At 36.3% G+C, this 24,193-nt stretch overlaps 1 protein-coding gene across 3 annotated transcripts in view; it reads left to right on the plus strand.

Annotated features, from left to right (window-relative positions):
* The window catches only part of XRN1 (5'-3' exoribonuclease 1), a 100,804-nt gene extending 77,035 nt beyond the window's left edge, over positions 1–23,769 (plus strand). Inside the window, exons 33-42 of one of the 3 annotated variants that reach the window (XM_067737615.1) lie at positions 4,923–5,025; positions 7,989–8,050; positions 9,933–10,055; positions 10,472–10,631; positions 12,998–13,179; positions 15,014–15,127; positions 15,222–15,324; positions 17,608–17,646; positions 18,008–18,168; positions 18,651–23,769. In XM_067737615.1, the coding sequence (XP_067593716.1) occupies positions 4,923–5,025; positions 7,989–8,050; positions 9,933–10,055; positions 10,472–10,631; positions 12,998–13,179; positions 15,014–15,127; positions 15,222–15,324; positions 17,608–17,646; positions 18,008–18,168; positions 18,651–18,950 (1,347 nt within the window). In that variant the 3' untranslated portion in view covers positions 18,951–23,769. The remainder of the gene's footprint in view (positions 1–4,922; positions 5,026–7,988; positions 8,051–9,932; positions 10,056–10,471; positions 10,632–12,997; positions 13,180–15,013; positions 15,128–15,221; positions 15,325–17,607; positions 17,647–18,007; positions 18,169–18,650) is intronic. The other 2 variants (XM_067737616.1, XM_067737617.1) reach the window with 2 other exon arrangements.
* Positions 23,770–24,193: the final 424 nt, after the last annotated feature.

The following is a 24,193-nucleotide window of genomic DNA, read 5'->3' on the forward strand; positions in this document are numbered from 1 at the left end:
GTGGATATACAGATATCTGAGGGGAGAGTATTCAAGACAAAGTCAAAGGCCCTGTTGGGGGTGGTGACCCCTGGCATACACAAGGATGAGGAGACCATTTGGCTGAATCAGTAGGGTGAGTTGTAGGAAATGGAATTAGAGAGGTAAGAGATTGATACTATGTAGGACCTCCTGGACCATTATAAGGACATTGGCTTTTTACTCAGTGAGATAGGGAATCAGCAGAGGGTTTTGCACAGCAGAGTGACATGATTTGACTTATATTTTAATAGGATCACTCTGCCTGCTATCTTGAGAATAGAATGTAGAGGAACCAAGGTGGAAACAGAGACTAGTTCAGAGACTATTGAAATCATCAAGATAGAGTTGATATTGACTTGGACCAGGGTAGTAGGACCCTGTGAAAAGTGGTCAAATTCTAAACATATTTGGAAGGAATTTCCAGCTGACGATGAATTGGATATGCGGGTAAAAGAGAAAGAATGTATTAAAGGACGTGACTGTTAAGGCCTGGATAGAGGGGCTATTAACTGAGGTGGGAAAGACTGCAGATCTGGTAGGTTTGTGGGGGAAGATCAGGAGTTCAATTTTGTTAAGTTTGAGATGTATACTAAACATTTAAGAAGAGTTATTGGAGTTAGATACTTGAGTGGAGATGTAGAGTTGGACATTGAGTCTGAAGGTCATCAATGTTGTCCAGGCTGGAGAGAGAAATTTGGGAATCATTATATACATATATATGTATATACACCCACACATATACATATATGTGTGTATATGTGCATATGTGCATATATGTGTATATATCTATATCTATTTATCTATATCCAAGAAAGTGGATAGATAGAAAAAAAGTTCAACAACTTAGCCTTAGAGCATTCCATCCTTCAAGAGTCAGTGAGACTAGGTGGAACTAACAAAGAAGACTGAGAAGGAATGGCTGGTGACGGGAAGAAAATCAGGGAAGGGTGGTTTCTAGATGCCACGTGAAGAACAGATGTCAGAGAGAACAGAGTAATCAACTGTGTCAAACGCTGCTGATGGATCAATTAAGATGAAAACTGAGAATTGACTATGCACAGAATTTAGCACACGAAGGCCATTGGGAACCTTGACAAGAACAGTTTCAGTTAAGTGATAGGAGCGAAATACTGATTTGCGTGGGTTTAAGAGAAAAGAGGAAGAGAGAAATTGGAGGCAGCAAATATGGATAATTCTTTCAAGGAGTTTTGCTCTAAGAGAAAACATTACCCCGAGTCTCTCCTCTTTCCTTTCCCTATTTGTTCAGGTTCTTTGTTAACCTCTGTTCTTCCAGCCTTTCACTGGGGGCTGTTCCCTAAAACGCAACAGTTTTCTTTTCCCTTTTGCCTTATTCCTTGACTGGTGACTTTGGGTCTTTCTTCTCTGCTAATTAACACTTAATCTATGTCTCTAATTCCAACCTCTCAATCAAGATCTAACCGAATATCTCCAACTTTCTAGAAGACAGGTATAGATGGATGCTCCGCCATCACCTCGACTTCAGGATGTCTCACAACTGACCTCATCTAAAGCCTCTTCTCTTATCCTTATTTTCTAACGCAACCATTTACTCAGGCATATAATCTGAAAAGCATGAAGTCAAAAATTTTTGCTTCTTCTCTCTAACATTTTTTGCATTGAATCCCCAAATCTTTTTACCCCTTCTCAGTTTTTACAACTGGACCTTAAATTGTCATCCCAGCCCTAGATTAACCTCCTATCTGTGCTTCCTGTTTCTTATGTCTTTCCTTTCTAGTCCTTCTTACATAGTACTTCCTACCTAATCTTTCCTAAAGAGCCTTTCACCAGTGTTGCTCAATCATGGCATAATTGAGCAACGTATCTAATAATAAGGACTCCTGCTTTTGAACTCAGTTTATGCCCTGTGGCAGTGTAGTGAAGATAAATCTGGTATTAGACTCAGAATCAGGAAATTGGGTTTTGTGCCTCAAGTTGCACAAATCTGATTTCCCTGGGCTTCTGTGGCCTTGTGTATAAAATTACGGCTTGGACTTAGATGAACTCTGAGGTCTTTTCCAGCCCTCAAATAGTGTTGTTCAAATACTCTAGAATGTATAGGGCTTCCTGTTTAATAGTAGTGGAATTCAACCTCAACTCAAACTAATATTTAGGCCTTCTATAATCCAACTCTGCCTAGTTCTTATATAAAGTATGTCAACTATTTGGTAAAATGGTCTGTTCTAATCAGATTGGTCTCCTAACTTTCCCTTTCCCATAAACAGGTAATTTCCACTTCAGATTCTGTGTTTGCATTGTTCCTTCCACTTAGGATGCCCTTTCCTCTCTCACTGCCAAAAAAGTCTACTAGCTATGACCACCAATTTCCTTGAGATGGAATGCCACACTTGATATTATATTTCCTCAGAATCTTCTGTATGTATCTCTTATTATTAGGTGCTATTTCATTATTTATATCAGCTGAACACTCCCATGTTTTATGTCTTGTATATTCTAAGAATTATGAGCCACCACATATAACACTTATGTCCATGAAGCCTTAATAAGCAGCCTGGAATTCATCTGATAAGCAAATTATAGAGAACTCAACATGATTTTTTTTTATAAAAAAAGGTATTCATGCTTCTGGAAAAGGCAAAACTATAGAGTCAGTAAAAATATCAGTGGTTGCCAGAGATTATTGGGAATGGGAGAGATGAATTGGTGGAGCACAGAAGATTTTTAGAGCATTGAATATGCTCTGTATGATACTATAGTGATGGACATATGTCGTTACACACTTGTCCAAACGCATAGAATATACAACACCAAGAGTGAACCCAATGTAAAATAAGGACTTGGGGTAACAATTATATGTCATTGTAAGTTCATCAGTTGTCACAAATGCACCACTCCAGTGGGGATGTTGATAATGGGGAAGGCTATGCATGTGTGGGGCGGGAGGTATAGGGGAAATCTCTGTACCTTCCTCTCAGTATTGGTGTGAACCTAAAACTGCTCTTTCAAAAAGTCTTTAAGGGCTTCTGGTGGCGCAGTGGTTAAGAATCCACCTGCCAACGCAGGGGACACGGGTTCGAGCCCTGGTCTGGGAAGGTCCCACATGCCGCAGAGCAACTAAGCCTGTGCGCCACAACTACTGAGCCTGTGCTCTAGAGCCCACGAGCCACAACTACTGAGCCCGTGTGTCACAACTACTGAAGCCCACGCGCCTAGAGCCCGTGCTTCGCCACAAGAGAAGCCACCGCAATGAGAAGCCCACTCACCGCAACAAAGAGTAGCCCCCGCTCGCCGCAACTAGAGAAAGCCCGTGCCCAGCAACAAAGACCCAACACAGCCAAAAATAAATAAATAAATTTATTTTTTTTAAAAAGTGTTTAAAAAAAATTCAAGTCTTTATTGGCAGAATATGGCAATGTGACTGACACAAATAGCTTTATGTAGACATCAAACAGAAGAACTCAAAAAAACATACTTAAAAGTAGGATATTTTCTTTCTAATTAAACTTAGGGCACTTTTTCTCTGAAATGGTACTGTGAACATGGGTTTTAGAGTTAGAGCTCAGATATCAGCTCTCCTATTTAGTTCTGTAACCAATTACATTATCACTTTGAGCCTCAGTTTACTCCTCTATAACATGGAATCAAAATACACCATAGCATTTTTATGATTATAGCATTATTATAATGATGTTAAGATAATGGATGCAAAGTACATCTTAACCATGCCTGGCACATAATAGACACACAGTATTCGTTCACACCAATTTATTGAACCTGCTGTTCTAATTCCCTTCTTTAGAGTCAGAATCCCTCACAAGCCATTGTGCTATGTGGATGGAAATCTCTTGGCCCTTTTTTTTAAAGAGTAAAGAGCCCTTTTTTTAAAAGAGTAAAGAGCCCTGGTAAAGAGCCCACATGTACCCAGTGTTCATTTGTCTGTGCTCAGAAAAAATTAAATAGGGCCCACCAAAAGCAAAATTGTGTAATCATTGTAAAGTGATTAATTTGTATTGAACATCTCCAGCCCCTACTTCTGCTTCCCCTTCCCACTTCAGCTGTGGCAAGTTATCTGTCTCTTTTTGCCTTCAGGTCTCTTCTCCCTATCAGAAAGCAAAAGGATCTGCTGTGATCTTTATATGAAACTTACTCATGTCATTTTGCTAATTTTGCCCATTCATGCACTGTCTCAATTACAGCAGCTTTATAATCAGTCTTGCTATCTGGTAATAGTCTTCCAGCAATTGAAAACCTTGACATTATAAATATTAATTAATAAAAATCAGATATTAGGGGAAAGGATGTGAAAGGGCTAATAATATCCTCAACTTTTATAACATAGGGACAGGAATGATGAATTTTTTAAAACTCTGATGGAAATTTTTAAAATAACGAAGTCAAGAAAATAGTATAATAAATCTACATGTACCCATCCTTTACCTTGAACATGTCCACTTCTGTTTCTTCCATGATACCTATTCATTTCCTATCCCCACATACCCCAGAGATAGGATTATTTTGAAGCAAATCTAGAGGGATCTTTAGAGGCTGATATTTCTGTTATGAAGAAACATTCACCTAAAGTTTAATCTTTAGTTTCTCTTTAACTTCAAACAAAATTAGATTGAATTCTTTCTGTTGAAAGCATTTTTGTAAAATGATTGTTTTCTGTGTACCTTACTATCTAACTAATGCATAGAGAAACGTCTGGAGTGGTGATCGTAATGTTAATGGTTATTTTGGGGGCGGTAGAATTTGAGTGGTTTTCTTAAATTCTCTATACTTTTCTGCATTCCTTAAATCTTTTTCTAGTGAGCTCTATAACTTTTATAAAAATAATAAAGTATTTATTAAGCATTGAGGAAGAGAAGTAGTTTTAATATTAAGAGTTTGTTTAAATCATTTATAAGAATTTTAATTTTCAGGGTGCAGTTCTACCTCAAGAAATAAGTCAAGTAACTCAACATCACAAATCTGGCTTTAATGAGAACAGCGTTAAGCAAAGAAAACATGAGCCTCACAGAAAATGTAAGTTATGAGTTAGAAAGTATACTTGTGGTGCTAACTGCTTCCTTTTATTTTTGTTAATTAACAGCTTTATTGAGTTATAATTCATACATGATAAAATTCATCCTTTTAAAGTGTACAGTCAGTGTTTTTTGGTGTTTTCACAAAGTTGTACAACCAGTGCCACTGTCTAAATTTAGAACAATTTCATCGCCCCAAAAAGAAATACCATACTTATTAGTAGTGATTCCCCTAGCCCTGGCAACCACTAATCTACTTCTGCCTCTGTGGATTGACCTATTCTGGATATTTCCTGTAAACAGAACCATAAAATATGGGACCTTTGAGACTGGCTCCTTTCACTTGGCATAATCTTTTCAAGGTTCATCCATGTTGTAGCATGTATCAGTACTTCATTCCTTTTTACAGCTGAACAGTATTCTATAGTATGAATACTACATTTTGTTTATCCATTCATCCATTGATGGACATTTGGATTGTTTCCACCTTTGGGCTGTAATAAATAATGCTGCTGTGGATGTTTATGTACAAGTTTTTGTGTGAACATATGTTTGCAGTTCTCTTGGGTATATATGAATGAATGGAATAATTGAGTCATGTGTTAACTCTATGCTTAACTTTTTGTGGAACTACCAAACTGTTTTCCAAAGTAGCTGTACCATTTTACATTCCCACCATCAATATATGAGGATCCAATTTCTCTACATCCTCTATAACACTTGTTATTATCCATCTTTTTTATTATAGCCATCCTAGTGAATGTAAAGTGGGGTCTCCTTGTGGTTTTCATTTGTAATTCATTAATGACTAATAGTGTTGAACATTTTTTCATGTGCTTATTGGCTGTTTGTATATCTTCTTTGGAGAAATATATATTCATATCCTTTGCTCATTTTAAAATTGGGTTGTCTTTTTATTCTTGAGTTGTAAGACTTCTTTTTATATTCTGTATCCTGTATGCTGAGCAGATATTTGATTTGCAAATATGTGCTCTTATTCTCTGGGTTGTCTTTTAACTTTTTATACAGTGTCCTTGAAGTACAAAAGTTTTTAATTTTCATCAAGTCCGATTTATCTGTTTTTTTCTACTTTTTCTTTGTTTGCTTATGCTTTAGGTATCATCTAAGAAACCATTGCCTAATTCAAGGTCACACAAATTTACACCTATGTTTTCTTCTAAGAGTGTTATAGTTTTAGCTCTAACATTTAGGTCCTTTTTTCATTTTTGAATAAGTATATACATGGTATGAGATAGGGGTCCGTATTCACTCTTTTGCATGTAGATATCTAGTTGTCCCAGAACTATTTGCTAAAAGACAGTTCTTTCCCCATTGAATTCTCTTTGCACTCCATTGAATTGTCTTGGCACCCTTGTCAGAAATCAATAGATGTATGGATTTATTTCTAGTTTATCAATGCCATTTCACCTATCTATATGCCATCTTTTTGGAACAACACACCGTCTTCATTACCATAGCTTTGTTATCAGTTTTGAAATTGGGAAGTTTGAATCCTCCAACATTGTTTTTCTTTTTCAAGTTTATTTTGTCTGTTCTGGTCTCTTGCATTGCCATATGAATTTTAGGATCAGCTTGTCTGTTTCTGCAAATATGGCAGCTGGAATTTTTATAGGGATCATATTGAGTCTGTAGACCACTTTGGGTAGTACTGTCATTTAGCAATATTAAGCCTTTCTACTCCTTTCAGTGATGTCTTGTAGTTTTCAGTGTACAAGTCTTGAACTTTTTTTGTTAAATTTATTTCTAAGTATTTTATTCTATGTAATACTATTGTCAGTGGAACTGTGTTCTTAATTTTGTGGGGGGGAGATTGTTCATTACTATTTATAGAAATAAAACTGACTTTTATATATTGACCTTGTATCCTCGCACCTTGTTGAACTTATTTATTTGCCCTAATTTTTTTGGCTTCTGCAAATAGAGATAGTTTTACTTCTTCCTATACAGTCTGGATGCCTTTTATTTATTTTTCTTGCCTAATTGCTGTGGATAAAACCACCAGTACAATGTTGAATAGCAGTGGTGTCACTTTTTATTTTCCTCCTTTTTGCAAGAATTCTTCCTTACCTTCCTCTCTTCCTTTCTTTTCCCCTCTCTGTTCCCTCTCTTCCCTTTCCTTCCCATCTTTGTCCCTTCCTTCCTCTCTCATTCCATCCCCTCCCTCCCCCTTCCATCCCTTCCCCTTACTTCTTTCCTCATCCTCTCTTTCCTCTTTTGTCTCTTTTGTCTCTCCCTCTCTCCCTTCTTCCACCCTTTCTTCCTTCCTTCTTTTCTTTTTTCCCTTTCCTTCTTCCTTTTCTAATCCATCCTTTTCACTTTATTTCTGTTCCCATCATTTCCCCTTAACAGGAATACTAAAATAGCTTCCTGCTTGGTCTTTTACTCCTTCTACCTAGCTAATAAGCCACTGCCATACTATAATTTTCTTAAGGCACAATTCTGATCAGATTCCTACCAGCTCAAAACCTTTCTGTGATTGTGCCTATTGCCTACCAGTGTAATTCCATAGTCTTCAGTCCTTTGCAGATTGTGGCTGCAGCCTGCTTCTCTAGTTAAATTAAGCTGCATTATACTCCTCAACCTCCAGCAGAACTGGTCTGTTTTTAGTTCTACAAATATTCCTTGCTTTCTGCTTCTACTATTATTTATCTTTTCTCCTATTATTTCCTTTGCTGGAGTACTTAGCCTCTTATTCTGCCCTTTGGAAACCTGCCGTCCTGCAAGGCTCAGTTAGATGCCACCTTTCTTTTTCCCTTATTGTTGTCATCTGTGAGTTTCTCTTCTCACCCTCATCTAAATTATAAGTTCCTCAAGATCAGGGCCTTTGTCTCCTTGGAATTCTGTGAATTTTTTAGACAGTGCCTTGCTATGGTAAATACTTGGTAAATTTAATTGATGTGCAGCAAATTTCATTTAACAAAATCTCTGTTTTCTTGTCTCTAGTTAAAGAAGAGTGTAAGAGTCCTAAAACTGAGAGTCGGTCACAAAAAATATCAAATAGGCAGGTAAGCTTCTTAAAATCACATTTCTAGTAGCCCACTTTTTTTTTAAACATCTTTATTGGAGTACAGTTGCTTTACAATGGTGTGTTAGTTTCTGCTTTATAACAAAGTGAATCAGTTATACATATACATATGTCCCCATATCTCTTCCCTCTTGCGTCTCCCTCCCTCCCTCCCTCCCTCCCACCCTCCCTATCCCACCTCTCTACGTGGTCACAAAGCACCGAGCTGATCTCCCTGCACTATGCTAGTAGCCCACTTTTTATTGTAGTTGGTGGCTCTGTGGCATCTGACTGAATTTTGTAGCCCTTTCAGCCAGATTCATAAAGTGCATGACAGGAGGGTTGCTGAGCCTGTCAGTCACTTGGATGGGAGGTTGTACAGCTGGAGTCCAGGATTTGGAACTAGAGAGACCTGAAGTTCTGGTTCTGCCATTTAACAGCTGGGTGGCCTTGAGCAATTCACTACACTTCTCACAGCCTCAATTTCTTCATCTTTAAAATGGAGATAAAAATATATCACTTGTGTCTCTCATTATATATAGTCTGTATATACATAAATACATACAAACATACTTACATATATGAATATATGTGGGTACATTATATGTATAAAATATGTAGAAATATGTTTGTATATTCAATGAAAGTATATGGACCAACATGGCAAAGTTAACAGTTAATTCTGTGGAGTTAGGTTAATGGGGGAAACTGAGATCATTTATGTTTTATTTTATATAGTTTGTTGTTTGATAAGGAGTATGTATATATTTTATAGTCAAAAAAACATTTTAAGTCTAAAAATATTTATGTACACTTACGTGCATTTTATATGGATATTATATAACACAAAGTTCTTAAAAATTAGATCTCTTATAAGCTATAATATATTACATTTATAAAAGATACCTTAGGGCTTCCCTGGTGTCTCAGTGGTTGAGAGTCCGCCTGCCGATGCAGGGGACACGGGTTCGTGCCCCGGTCCGGGAAGATCCCACATGCCGCGGAGCGGCTGGGCCCGTGAGCCATGGCCGCTGAGCCTGTGCGTCCGGAGCCTGTGCTCCGCAACGGGAGAGGCCACAACAGTGAGAGGCCCGCGTACCGCAAAAAAAAAAAGAGATACCTTAGAAGATATCTTGGCACATAACAGGTTCTCAGCCCGTTAATTTTTAGATACCAATAAAGGGTTGAATTGCATGACTTTCAGAGTCATCTCTTATGCTATAATTTCCTTTCTTCTAGAGAAGGGGTTCATAAACTCTTTGTGCCGTGGACCTCTTTGGTGAAGCCTATGGACTCTTTCTCAGAATAATAGTTTTAATGCTACAGTAAAATACATAAGATTTGAAAGAAAACCAGTAATATTGAAATACCATTAGAATCACCACCATTGTGTTTTATTGCCTACATTCATAATTGAAGGGAATACTAAGTCTCATTTAGAAATTAATGAAAATAAAGATGGAAGTTTTTCCCTCATCAAGTTTATGGGCCCCCTTTTTTCTCATGGTATAAAAGAGAAAATAACACATTAAAAAGTTTGCAGCAATTTATTTAGAATACTATTAAGTCGGAATTATAATTTTATTTGCACAAAAACTCATTCGTACTCTCTTACAGGTGTTTGAAGGGCCTGCCAAATGTAATGTTAAGCTTTTGAAGAGAAATGAGAGTGCAGAAGTCTCAGAAAACCGAAAGGTTGAAACTAGTTATCCAAATGCCATTGATAAGCTAAAAGACTGGTTTATACAAGTTCTCTTCCCAAACTTTAACACCTGGGAAGAAGATTGAGTGAAAATTAAATGATCATTTTTGTACATAAAACTCTGAGCTATTTTCGTGTCCTTGTACTTTCATCTTCATGCACAAAATATTTATTCTCTTAGCCTAATCCTGGAATTGAGAACTTCTTAGCATCCTTGAATATCTCCAAAGAAAATGAAGTACAGTCATCTCATCATGAAGAGCCTCCAAGCGAAGAACATTTGTCACCACAGTCATTTGCTATGGTTCGTATTTTGTAAGAGCTTGTACACTATGGTAATTTCATTACTGTTAGCCACACATACCCTGTGCAACAGTTAAAACACTTTCTCTTATGTAGACTGGTGTGTGGCATTATTATTGTCATCCTGTGAGAAAGATCAGGCTGCCCTGGGCAATTTAGCCACCATAGCTCCCTTGCTTTTCAAACATTGCCACTAGACAATTTGGTCAAAAGTTAAGCAGAATGATAAGTATTGTTTCTTTGCCAGGAAATGTGAATTTTTTTTTCAACTCTTATTTTCCTTATTCTCTATCTGAATGTAGTTATCATCATAATTTTTAACAATGGAACTTATTAAAAGAAACATCAATAAGGTCTGTAGCTTTTAACTTTTCTCCCTTATCCCTACTATCGCCATACCAATCATTTTCAAAACAGAAGGGAACTCGGATGCTTAAAGAAATTCTAAAAATTGATGGCTCTGACACTGTGGACCATAAGAATGAGATGAAACAATTTGGTAATGAGGTCACTGTTTCCTCCAGTAGAAGAGATGAATATGGATCTTCCTCACAGCCTAAACAAAGTAAGAAATTAAGTAAGTAAGCTAAGTACTAGTACTAATGACCAATCACTTCAAAAATCTAGTTCATTTATTTTTTAATCATGTGATTTTTAAAGATAATTAAGTATAATTAAGAGTAACGTGGGCTTCCCTGGTGGCACAGAGGTTGAGAGTCCGCCTGCCAATGCAGGGGACACGGGTTCGTGCCCCGGTCCGGGAAGATCCCACATGCCGCGGAGCGGCTGGGCCCGTGAGCCATGGCCGCTGAGCCTGTGCGTCCGGAGCCTGTGCTCCACAACGGGAGAGGCCACAGCAGTGAGAGGCCCGCGTACCGCAAAAAAAAAAAAAAAAAGTGTAACAAATAAGAGTATAATTTTATACTTGTGTCATTTATATAACAATGTAACTATGTAACCAATAGATCTGTAGTCCCTAAATGTCTTCTTGTGACGTTTTTTCAGTATTTCTTTTTTTTAATAAGTTTATTTTTTTAATTTAATTTTATTTATTTTATTTTATTATTTCTTTTGGTTGCACCGGGTCTTAATTGCGTCAGGTGGGCTGCTTAGTTGCAGTTCGCCAGCTCCTTAGTTGTGGCACGTGTATTCCTTAGTTGCGACCAGCAGGCTCCATGCATGTGGGATCTAGTTCCCTGACCAGGGATCGAACCAGCATCCCCTGCATTGGAAGGCAGATTCTTAAGCACTGCGCCACCAGGGAAGTCCCTCCTTGTGACTACTTAAATTATACTATTACAGATACTCATTCTGGAGATCCCAAACCTGGAAAGGTTTTCACATTTTAGCTTTTTCTCAGTAATTTAAAAATGATTATGTAACTTAAATACATTACTTAACTTTTCTATAAATTCTTTTATCTACAAAATAACATTGCAAATGACGGTTGTGATAATTGTATGACATATATAAAGCAGTTAGCACTGTGTCTGACACATCATAGGTGCGAATAATTGATATTAGTATTACGTTAAAATAACTTGACCAACATAAAAATAGGAGAAGCTGTAAAATCAATTTAAAATAATTAATGGAGGCACACGCTGGAAAGTGGGCACTTACCTAAAGTCTAAGAAGCCTATAGCATAACATCTGGCACATAGCTGGATTTCAGTAGATGTCCATCATTACCCCTACCTTCTGCATCCCCTGTATTTTAATATTTTGACTGTAATTATCTGCAAAAGCCTACCAGGAAAAATGACTCATGTAAAAGTAGGTTGGGGACAGAAGTTTCTCAGAGAGGTAAAAAACATTTTGAAATAAGGTAATCTGCATTTATTAAGTATCAAAATCAGAGCCTAACTTCATTTATACTCCACTGAGTATTGGGATAAATAATTTAAAATTCCAGTAACTATCAGGAAACAATATTTATCCTAGGGACAGATATGCTCTTGAAATAGAGCAAAATAAAATTTTAAAACAATATTGGATAAATATGGTCCCACTGTCAAAAGCAAGTAACTTTTACTATACTTCAGCATAGTAAAAAATATCATCTACCTTAGAGTCAAGAACTCGGAATCCAGCTCATGTAACAGAACTAATGTGTGACTTCAGGCAAGCCACTTAATTGCGGTACACGGGCCTCTCACTGCTGTAGCCTCTCCCACTGCGGAGCACAGGCTCCGGACGCGCAGGCTCAGCGGCCATGGCTCACGGGCCCAGCCGCTCCGCGGCATATGGGATCTTCCCGGACCAGGGCACGAACCCGTGTCCCCTGCATCGGCAGGCGGACTCCCAACCACTGCGCCACCAGGGAAGCCCACTTTTTTTTTTTTTTAAATCTATAACAGTAAGAGGTTTAGATTCATTCTTCACTGAGGTGTGCTTTTTGTTCTGTTGGTGAGTTTGTTGATTATAAAGAATGTGAACTTTCAGAATTTTTATAGCATAATAAAGGCACTTAAAAGACTTAATTTCAGAAAAACTTTTAAGAAGCATTATTTTAGATCAAAAGAAACATTCATCCATGTGTCTCAGAAAATAGGATGGAATTTTGAGAAGACTGAAGCTAAAGCCTCAGAACTTAAGAATTAATTGTAAATCAGCTCAAGAAAGCCATTTGCATGTTTAGATTTTGCCTGTGAATAACTAAGTAGTCATTAATCTCTCACAATGCTAATTTTTGGCAGTCATCTACTTACATTTTTAAATCTTTGTCTTAATTATATATCAGTAATTAATCATAATCATCTAAAATCTTCATTGAATTTAGTCATTTTAGGCAAAACTAAATAGTTCTTATATTTGTTTCATGGGAGATTCCTCTTCTCACTTTTCAACAATGTCCTCCTTGCTATTCTGTAAAGCCCTGCCATAATTGCATAGTTTGAGATATCATTTAATGTGGATATGTCCTTTTCTCTTTTTTGGCAGCATCTTATATGAACAAGCCTCACAGTGCTAGTGAGTACCATAATATTCAGTCTGTGGACAGTGTGTGCTGGCCTGCTGCCAGCCAGATTCCTCCTGTGTCCACACCAGTAACTGAACTTTCTCGAATTTGTTCACTTGTTGGAATGCCACAACCAGATTTCTCCTTTCTGAGAACACCACAGGTATTGTATATTACTGTTCTTCCATTTACATAACTTATTGAACACTGAGCTTAAATAAATTGACTGAAAATCTTTGGCTAGAAATAATATAGTGGAGCTGATTTTTTTGACTTTATGAGCAGCATAGATTAATACCTCTCACTCTGGGTCTTCCATTTATGCATAACCAGACCCCTCAGAGAAACTGGTAGAGGAACTGGGCAGCAGGTAGCCTCGCAAGATTCTTCAGACTGATAGAGCTAGGGATCTTGGTCTCTAGCAGCAGTTTTCAAACTTTTTGGTCTCAGAAACTCCCCATCTTTTTTTTGAGGACCCCAAAGAACTTTTGTTTACTTGTGTTATATCCATATTTACCGAATTAAAAATTAAAACTGAAAAAAATTTTTAATGTTGTTAATTAAAAATGACATCGAGGGCTTCCCTGGTGGCGCAGTGGTTGAGAGTCCGCCTGCCGATGCAGGGGACACGGGTTCGTGCCCCGGTCCGGGAAGATCCCACATGCCGCGGAGCGGCTGGGCCCATGAGCCATGGCCTCTGAGCCTGCACGTCCGGAACCTGTGCTCCACAATGGGAGAGGCCACAACGGTGAGAGGCCCGCGTACCACAAAAAAAAAAAAAAAAAAAGACTTCAAAAAAAATTTAATGAGAAGAGTCACATTGCTCTACATTTTTGCAAGTCTTATCCATCTTCTAGCTGAATAGAGAAGCTAGATTCTCATATCTGCTTCTTACTATCAATCTCTTGTAATACGTGATTTTGGTTGAAATATATGAAGAAAATCTGGCCTCACACAAATAGATAGTTGGAAAAAGGAAGAAAATTTTAATAGCCTTTTCATATAACTGGATATTCTTTGATACTACATTAAAACATGGTATTTTCTTAAAAGTTAGTGCAATGTAGAATCTGAAATTATATCAATGAACTTTTTGTTCTCTGTATACTTATGAAAAAATGAGAGTGAAAAGGGCAAATAGCATTTTCATATTATAATAAAAATAGTTTGAACCTCAAGGATCCCCAGAAAGGGACTCAAGGACCTCCAGGATCCCCATACTGCACCTTGAGAACCACAGCAGGAAGGCTGTTTTCTCCTTTTTACATCCAGATTCTTGACACATTCTCACCTAAAGCAGAAAGCATGATTAAACTAATAATACTACATAAAAATGGCTACCTTTTGAAAAAGTAACATTTTTTTAAATCTTTTTTATAAAAGAAAAGCGCATACTGTAAAGAGTTATCATTTAAATGTAAATATAAAATCAGTCAGAACCTCTGAGTCTTTTAAATTTTAGCAGTTAATTCATATTAGCGAAATATGTGCTTTGTAAAGGATGGTGGAAAGCAGGGGTCAGCAGATTTTTTCTATAAATGGCCAGATAGTAAATATTTTAGGCTTTGTGGGCCATATCGTCTCTGTCACAACTACTCACCTCTACAATTCCAGTATGAAAACAGCCATAGGTGATACATAAGAGTGGGCTTGGCTGTGTTCCAATAAAATCTTACATACAAAACAAGTAGAAAACCTAGTTTCCTGATCCGAGATATAAAGAAAAAAGTTTTGCTGGCTTTCATTTACATTATGATGGTTGGTCCTTCAGCTAGCTTAGAGATCATTTTAACTTTGTAAACATTGAAAGATAAGGCAACAATTGTAGTTTTTGCATCATAAACCAGAACTTAAGCTGATAGTCCCTTTTTGAATTCTTAAATTTTTTTTTACAAAATGTTAGATGAAATTATTCCATTTGTTTAAACTAAGCTTTGGAGGAGGAGGTCAACTTCCTGGACAGATAACTTCATAACCATTCATGTTCTTTTTTTTAGACAATGACAGTTTGCCAGGTAAAATTATCTAACGGCTTACTGGTACATGGGCCACAGTGCCATTCTGAAAATGAAGCCAAGGAAAAAGCTGCACTTTTTGCTTTACAACAATTGGTGAGAACTGTCCATGAATTCTCTACTAACTCTTTAATTAATCCCTCTGGATGTTTTTGTTGCATTGTTTTATAACTTTTAAATACTTCCATAGGGCTCCTTAGGAGTGAATTTCCCTTTGCCTCCACCAATATTTCCAAGTTATCCTCCTGCTGTACCACCTGGAACCATTCCTCCAGTTTTTCCCCAACCTACTGGTAAGGTATTTTGCTCTTTTCAATATTAGTTATTGAATTATATTGTTTTTGGAAAGTTCTTTTAAGAAGCATCATTTTGAGGAAACAAAAAAAATTACCTAAATGCTTAGGTAATTTAAGGAGTTGTGAGAAGTAAGCCTGAAACCAGAGTCTGCAGGTTCATCTAAAAATACCATTTGCCCTCCTACAGTCTCTAGTGTGGCTAGATAGAGTAGGACTGTTCTCCGTTTTGGGCAGCCCAGTAGCTGCCAACGCATGAGTTTGGGTTTAAGGTAGACATCAAAAACACAGGGATGGGGGGGGCGGGGGTTGGTTGTAGGGAGTTGGAGGAGGTGTGGGAAGAAAAAACAGAGATGAAGGGAATAAGAAGCTGTGGATTTGAAAGAAACTGCCCTTGGTGATGAGGGAAATGAAGAGCGGAGGGGATTTTGAGCTCACTCTATGTATGTTTCTTAATATTCTCTCACATTAAGGATAGGTACATAGAAGACTAAAGAGCTTTTAAAAGATAATTACTCTTAAAAGAATTTTTTTTTTAAGTTTTACCAAAAAAAAGAAACATAATCAGAGTACCCTACTTGGCTTTGCAGTAATAATATTTATACAGTCACATATCATAAACACTTTATAATTTTAAACAAACATTGTAATATACTTACATTGGGAGGACAGGGTAAGTAGTGAGGGGTGGTATGAAAGAACTGAATTTTGATCTATCATAACAGGAAGTCTAAAAATGCCTAAAATTGAAAAATCAACTAGCAGTATAAGCAAATTATTGAACAGTTTGGAAATAAACAGCTAAAACAGTTAAACCTGGGATGGACCGGATGACTGCTATATTATGTTGAAAACCCTTTTTATTACAATATGTGTGTGTATAATTATCTTTACTTTAATTTGTTTAAAAATGCAATTTGTCTAAGGTCATAAGTTACTAAGTAGCAGTAGTAGCATTCAAAAGCAAATATATCTAATTACAAAGCCCACAGTTTTGTTACTGTACTACACTGGCGTTCCTTTGCCTGTATAAACAATGTGTGGGCATAAAATCTTTATGACACAGTGGATCTGAAGTTTTCATATAGCTCAAGGTAGTAAGTCCACTATAACCTGGAAAATCTAATTTAACTACTTTTTCACTTTCAAAAATGAATCCAGCAACTATATATCAATTAATTTTAAGTAATTAGTTCATGCAGGTTACCTAAAGGTCTACCCACAAGCTTCTCTCAAAAAGGATTTGTCTTATGAGAATATATTATCTAAAAGAAATGATTGTTTTCCCATTTATTATTGATATTTTATAGCTTGATATTTTACCTTTTTAATGTTGATTATTATGTTTACGTTCATTATTATATCATGTTTATTAGTGTATTCATACCTACCAAGAATTTTAAAGTTTAATTGGAGTTCTTTTGGTTTTGTGCTCTCCAGTGTTCCAATAATAATATATGATATAAAAGCCATGAGATTTGAATGTTAATCAGGAGAAAACAACTTATGCATCAGATTAAGATTTTAACGTTATTTTATAGATTTCCACTTTACGGTATGAAAGGGTCCCAATGGAGAAAAATATATTTTATATTTAGGACAGTGATTTTGGGAAATGGTTGAGTTGACCTATGCATAAGATTACTATAGCATCTTTTAAATAGGTCTTCTTAGTCTTATAACTGCCACCAAACTTGCACATAACTTTCTAAATCTTACTAGTGTGTTTCGTATTAAGACTGTTCTTTATCCTGGAATTTTTACATGTGTAATTCATAACATTGAAATACATTATGATTCTTCTCTCCTGATCCAAACATTTTTTAAGTAGCTGAGTTTTAGTTAAGCTATACTGTCTTATAATTCTGGCTGCCTTTTTATCTCTTTAAAAAGAAGGTTTGAGCACAGTACATACCTTCTTTGGTGGCAATGTGCTGGTGTCTCAATTGTCATTGTTTAATGCAGTAGTTCCCAAATGTTGCACTGGTGCTGACTGTGGAAGAATCACCTGTGGAGCTTATTAACAATACAGATTACTGGGCCTCTCAGAGTCTGATGTACTAGGTCTGGAGCCTTGCCCAGGAATCTGTATTTCATAAGCTCCCTATGTGATTCAGATACACAAATCAGTCTTGGGAACCACTGATTCAATGTGCTTTTAATAAGAAAATGTAAATTTTTAAAAAATTCTTGAATTACAAATATTAGAATAGGGAGAAAGATTCTACTGTTACATGAAAGTGATCAGATTTCAAGACTTAAGCTTTTTTGGTTTTTTTGTAGGCTGGGATCACTATGGAAGCAACTTAGCATTGGGGGCAGGTGAGATTCTTAAGATTTCTCTCTTTGTGCCCTGGCTTTTCTCCCCCAAGGGACAGTTTCATGACCCTTTTATTATTTTTTAAAATATTATTACAAATATTCCTAAAGCTTATATCAGTATATGGTACTATTGGCCTTCGTAGGCCAGACAGCATAATGATAAGCTGACTTCTGTAGATGATTCACAGTCCTTAAGGGGCTCCTGAGGTTGAACGTTGTAAGCAAGGGTAATCAGAAGTTAAGTGTATGTGCCCTTTGCCAAAGCAAAAAAAGCCAAAAAAGGGTAGCAGAAGGAGGTCTTAAATTTCAAGGCTTTTATGATACCATTTTACTAAAACAGCTTTTCCATAATTTTTAACAGCTAATATAATGCCCTCATCATCTCATCTCTTTGGCTCAATGCCATGGGCACCACCAGTGCCAGTTCCTGGGAAGCCCTTCCATCATACTTCATATGCTGGGACCATGCCCATGGCTGGAGGAATGCCAGCTGGTGTGCACAATCAGTTCATACCTCTACAGGTGGGACCTGAAAGAGAATTATTATATTTTTTTAACAGAATTAGTTTCTCACTGCTCAAAGACCATTGATAAAATTTTGTTTATTCAGTAATTATTCAGTGCCAACTAGAGGTCCATTCAGTACTGGTCTGGGTACTGAGAATATATTTTGACCAGTGGTGACCAGTCTGACCTGTTCCCTGCTATCTGAGTTTGTGTTCTAATAGATAATAATAATTGCAACAAGTAATAACATCCTTTTCTAGAACAAAGGGATTTAAAATCAGGAATATCAATTTTCTTTATATTTAAGTTATGGATAATTTTTAAATATTTTATTTGTAACCATATTCCTTGAATTTCTAAAGTCTGGTTTGGAGGTTATAAGTGGAAGTCACAAGTCAGCAGTGATTGACAAGTATTAGCAGCATGGTTTATGGTATTTTCTGACACTAGCTTTTTTGGTCTACATTGTTAATTAATGATGCTTTTATTCCTCAAAGGTAACTAAAAAAAGGGTTGCAAACAAAAAGAATTTTGAGAACAAGGATGCCCAGAGTTGTCAAGCCACCCTACTTCAGACTAGCCAGTCAGCATCTTCTGATGTCACCAAAGTGATTCCACAGGAGAGTTTATCAGCTTCCTTCAAGTCCCCTCAGATTACTCAACTTGCGTCTCCTTTTCAAGTTGAAGCTGCCTCCCCAGGCCATAGTATGTCTCACCATAAATCAACACCAAGCTCCTCAAGAAGAAAATCAAGAAAACTGGCTGTCAATTTTGGAGTTTCTAAACCTTCTGAATAAATTGTACTTGGAATTAAGTTAATTTCATTCCTTTCCTCCCACCTTTTTATAAATCCATATCTGTGTCTCATAAAAAATTACAGTGTACTATTTTAAAACAATATATTTCAATTAAAATTTTTTAAATTTTTAGTTGTCAGGCACTTTTCATGCTATTTAAAAGACTATACATCAAATTGTGCATCTTAAGTATGTGCAATTTGTTTTACATCAATTATACCTCAATAAAGCTGTAAAAAAAGACTAAATTCAACCTTGTTTTAAAATAATATCAACGGACTAAGCATTCAGATGTACCACTCTAATCATTGGCCTCATCATTAGAAGCATCCTAAACTATGAATTAGACATCATATTGCAATAATTATAAACATTTTTTACACTATCATTGAGGGATAATTAAATGGAGCATGAAAATTGGGTCTCAAGTATAATTTACTGAATGTGGATTTTATTTCTCTTTTTAATGATGTAACAGAAGTGTCAGGAGAATGGCTCTTATTTATAGGTATTTTAACTTAGGTTTTATTATATCTGAGGGTCCTTTGGACCTGTTGTGAAGTGATCACACTTGTGGTGGTGCTGCCAGTTTTGCTTTATTCTCAATTTTGTACCAAAGCAACTTCAGAATACTGATCAGAATATTTCATTTAACTGCTTAGAATTATAAATAGCAATCTAGATTTGAGTAAATAATTACAATTTTTTAGATTATTCAAGAACCAGCATTAGTAATTTCTAATAAAATTAAGTTTCAAAATCTGCAGGGTATAATGATTACAAATTAATCTTCTAATAGAATAAAGTACAAAATATTAATCATGTTAATTAAAATAAATTGTGTTATCAATTTGTATAGCTTTTTACCTGCTTACTTAAACATACATGAGAGCTCCGTTGTTGGTCCATGTGTAGTGCTTCCTGGAACTGATGAAATTCTAAATTTTTTAAAAATAACAAGGTGTGCACAGGCACCATCAGTGTATACTGTACATTATTTATATGACAAGTGCCCGTCTCATTCTCGTTCCATATTTTTAGCTTTATGCTGAACTGCCCAGGGACTCTGGCGTTTTGTCTTTGCATGTCACGTGTGGGTGTGTATTGTTCAAGCTGTAGCTGTTGAAATTATTTTAGAGTTTATGAAAATGTCTCAGTGGTACCAGGGCCTGAGTTTTTATATATATGTTTGTGCTTTCATTTTTGTGATATGCTTGTATTTTTAAGGAAGTAAGTTATCATACTTTTTTAAAAGTACGAACAACAATCTTTGTATGGAACTGATTATGATTATATTTAGTTTCATTTGGCTCATTGAAAACTCTGCTATGAGTCTTTGTTTGTTTTTAAAAATGCTAGTACTGAATTAAATGGATTTCTTTCTCTAACTGCTAAATGTTAGAGTTTCTCTAAATGTTAATAGGATATTTGTATATTAGTCGTGCCTTTAGTGTAAGAGATAAATGTTCATTATCTGTCATTTATCACAGTCATGTGAGTTTCTGTGATTTTATTTTCTATTAATTTTCCTAGATTCAGATGTTCATTGGTTCCCAGAATTTCTTTTTTGGGGAATATTTGTTTCTCTGTAATGGGATCTTGAGTAATGAGGCTCAAGTAATTCTCAGTGTTTGTCCTTATTGCCTCACGACCTTTTTTTTTTTTTTTAAGGGAACATCTGTTTGGGGCATACAATACAAAAAAGTTAAATTGTGACGGTAAGATTATGTCAACCTCTTACTACTTTAAAGTGTATAATATTTTTCACCTTATGTAACTTTACAAACTCCAGCATTCAAGAATTGCCTCACTCATCATTGCTCTGTGACCACTCTATAAACAATGTACAGCCCACATCTTTTTTAAAGCCCAGAAGAAGGAGCACGTGCCGTCTTCTGAAAACTCCAAGAGAAATTTCGGTAAGCACAGTGCCGCTGAACCCATATACGGATGTTTCCTCAGTATTCAAGCAAAGCAAGCTGACAATTCTAGGTGGATAGGCAGTAAAAGTGTTTTCTTTTCATTCTTTCTTCTCATTTTAAAAAATGTATTATTCTAAAAGTCAAGACTAAAGAGAGATTAAAATGGGAGAGAGCTCCATAATGACTAGATAGTGTCAGGCATTCATCTATGTTCTCTTCACCTTGTACACCTATTCTAAATGTGGACCTGAGAGCAGTAGATGTGCCCTCTCTGGGGAGGATGTAAGAGGCAGAGACTGTTTTTAATCTCTCATGACAATCTTGAGGAGACTAGATCCACTAATAGACTGGGAAACTTACAGTTTTTCCTTTTTTGGATGGTGCAGACTCAGAATACCCCGAAGTTTAGAAATACGCCCATTCAACTGTTGAATCTGTTGTGGCCTTTCTGTGGAAACCATGGGCTGTACAGGGCACAGAGGATCAGATTCCCCAAAATACTTCATGTTTCCACGTACTAAGAGCAGTTAAATCTATTTAAACCTTCTTCTCCTCGCTGAAACATTATTTCTAAATATCTTTGTTCAATAAAGTTTTTTTTCTTTTTTTTTTTTTTGAGCAAATTAAGTGAATTTTGAAGATTGGTCCTTCAGTCTCATTGTTCCTTTTCACCATTTCCTACATTACCTGAGCTTTATAATTTTACAGATAGACTGTATTAATTGACTGAAACATCATGTAGACTCATGTCTTAAACGTCTGAGACTCAGTTGCCTGAAAAATTAATTTCACCTCTGTATCTTGGTTTCAGTTTAAGACTTTCCTTGCTGTTCAGAGGGATAAGTAGTTCTTTTAGAACTAAAAAGATAAGGAGATCTTTTTTTCCTGTTGGTGGGAGAGATGAAAAACTCCTGATGCAGGTTTTTTGTTTTTTATTTCCTTTTCTATAATCAGGTACTTGCTTTGGTTTTAGACTGATATTTTTCAAACTAATCTAGGTTTTGGGGGGAGGGGTCAGAGAGGGAGGCAGTTGGAAGAAGGAAACAGTTAAATAAGACCCATCCAACACTGCATTTTTAGACTATATCTTTCTAGCTCAAGGAAATAGATAAGTTGCAGGGTCTTTTTTATTCACTCACTTTTTTTTATGATTTTTTTTTTAATTGGAGTATAGTTGTTTTACAACGTTGTGTTGGTTTCTACTGTACAGCAAAGTGAAGTAGAGTTCCCTGTGCTATACAGCAGGTTCTTATTAGTTATCTATTTTATACATATTAGTATTCACTCACTTTTAAATCATCTGTTTTATTTGTATTAATAAATCATACATTTTCATAGTGGTTGTCTAATTTCTACCTTTAAGATAGCTAGGACTGTCCAGCTGTCCTTTGAAGTTCATTGTAATATGCTTCATCTCATTGTCCAGAGCCTCTTTTTTAAAGCAACTGTGTACAATCTCCCAGCTTTTTGAGTTTGCTATATTTCTTAGTACCATCTGGCTTCCAAATTGTGTTTTTACTGTGGAGGAGAATTAATTTATTGGAGAGAAATGACCATGACAGACATTCTCAACCTTTAAAAAGAAATGAATCACAGAAATTCCCTTATTTTTTTTAGAGACAGTGATATAGAACTCAAACTGTCAGTGTTCTTATTTCATAAGTTTTGTCAGTGAAACAGTGTTTTTTTGCAGGAGCTTCCTTTCCTAGTTAGGATAATGCTTAAAATTCCAGAAATGAATGTGTTTCAGACAGAGCTGGTTCAGATTTCCATCAGACCACTCCATCTTCTGCCAGGGAGCAGTATGAGACAGCGGCGAGACAGACAGAATGGGGGCAGGTGGAAGTTTCACTGACTTAACTCCAGCACCACTTATCCTTTGTTTAGAAGGAGAGAAAAAAACAGGTATAAAATAGTTTTCATAGTTAAGAATATCACCAATCCATAGCTGCTTTTTGTGTGTGTGTGTGTGTGTGTGTGTGTGTGTGTGTGTGAGAGAGAGAGAGAGAGAGAGAGAGAGTGAACCAGCAGTAATGCCTTGCTCAATCGCATTCAGCCATCTCAAGTGCAATTCATGATGGAGACTCTGGTTTCCAACAGATAAAGTTTTACGTAGTTAAACCTGTAAAAATTAATTTTTTTTCAACAGTACACCTATTGCTATTATTTCAGCAATTGGTATACTATTAAATTGCCCAGGCCAAATAATTAAATTTCTGTAGATGTTTTAGTAATTTGAGCCAAATCCTCATACTGTTTTCTCATAAAGAATGAGAATTTGGTCCTCAGTTTGCTTTAAGTTCTCTTATTCCTTTCTTTCCCTTACAGTTAAAGGACTTTTTTGTTTGTTTTGGAGCTTGGGGGCTTTTTTTTGCCTGAAGTGTCATACATTTTCTTTTGCCTGCACCCAGTTGCTTCTTTGAGTGTTTTCATCTATTTTGATATATGAGTAATAGATAGTGTACTATATCATCAGAGTGTTCCAACGTTTTGTTCTTTTAAACAATGTAAGTAAGTATAACTCATACATATATATCTTAATTCCTTTCTTTCCTCACATAAGTATTTTATAAGTAACCGGAATTTTTCATTAGATCTTATACAGAGCAGTATTTTATTAAAAGTTCAAAAGGGAAGACTTTTATGTGCTCATTTTGTAGTTTTTGGTTTATAAATATCTTTACATTGTCTTCAATTAAAGTGTTTTAAACTTGCATTGGAATGGACTCCGAATGTATTTTTGTGTTAAGCTGTACATTTGTAGATTTCTAGCATGAAGTTAGCCTCAAAATGTGCAAAAGGATTTTAAAATATATGAATCACTGAAAGAGTTTAAACATCTATACATGTTAAATGATATATGGATTTTAATTAAACCTTTGAGAATGATTTCATAAGTTGTTTGTTCTTGTATGTTTGCAGTGATATTAAAAGCAGAAACATTACAGTATTCACTTAAACCTCATATCCTTTTTTTTAGCAAGTTTTTAAAAAGTATTTATTTACTTATTTGGCTGTGTCGGATCTTAGTTGCAGCACGTGGGGTCTTTGTTGAGGCATGTGGGATCTTTTGTTGCAGTGCACAGGCTTCTCTAGTTGCAGCGTGCAGGCTTCTCTCTAGTTGTGGCACGCAGGCTCCAGAGCATGCAGTCTCGGTAGTTGTGGCGCACGGGCTTAGTTGCACTGCAGCATGTGGGATCTCAGTTCCCCATCCGGGGATCAAACCTGCATCCCTTGCGTTGGAAGGCGGATTCTTACCCACTGGACCACCAGGGAAGTCCCAAACTCCATATCCTTTTATATTGGTATTTTGAAACTATG

This window comes from Pseudorca crassidens, chromosome 5 (assembly GCF_039906515.1).
Source record: "Pseudorca crassidens isolate mPseCra1 chromosome 5, mPseCra1.hap1, whole genome shotgun sequence".
NCBI classification, from domain to species: domain Eukaryota; kingdom Metazoa; phylum Chordata; class Mammalia; order Artiodactyla; family Delphinidae; genus Pseudorca; species Pseudorca crassidens.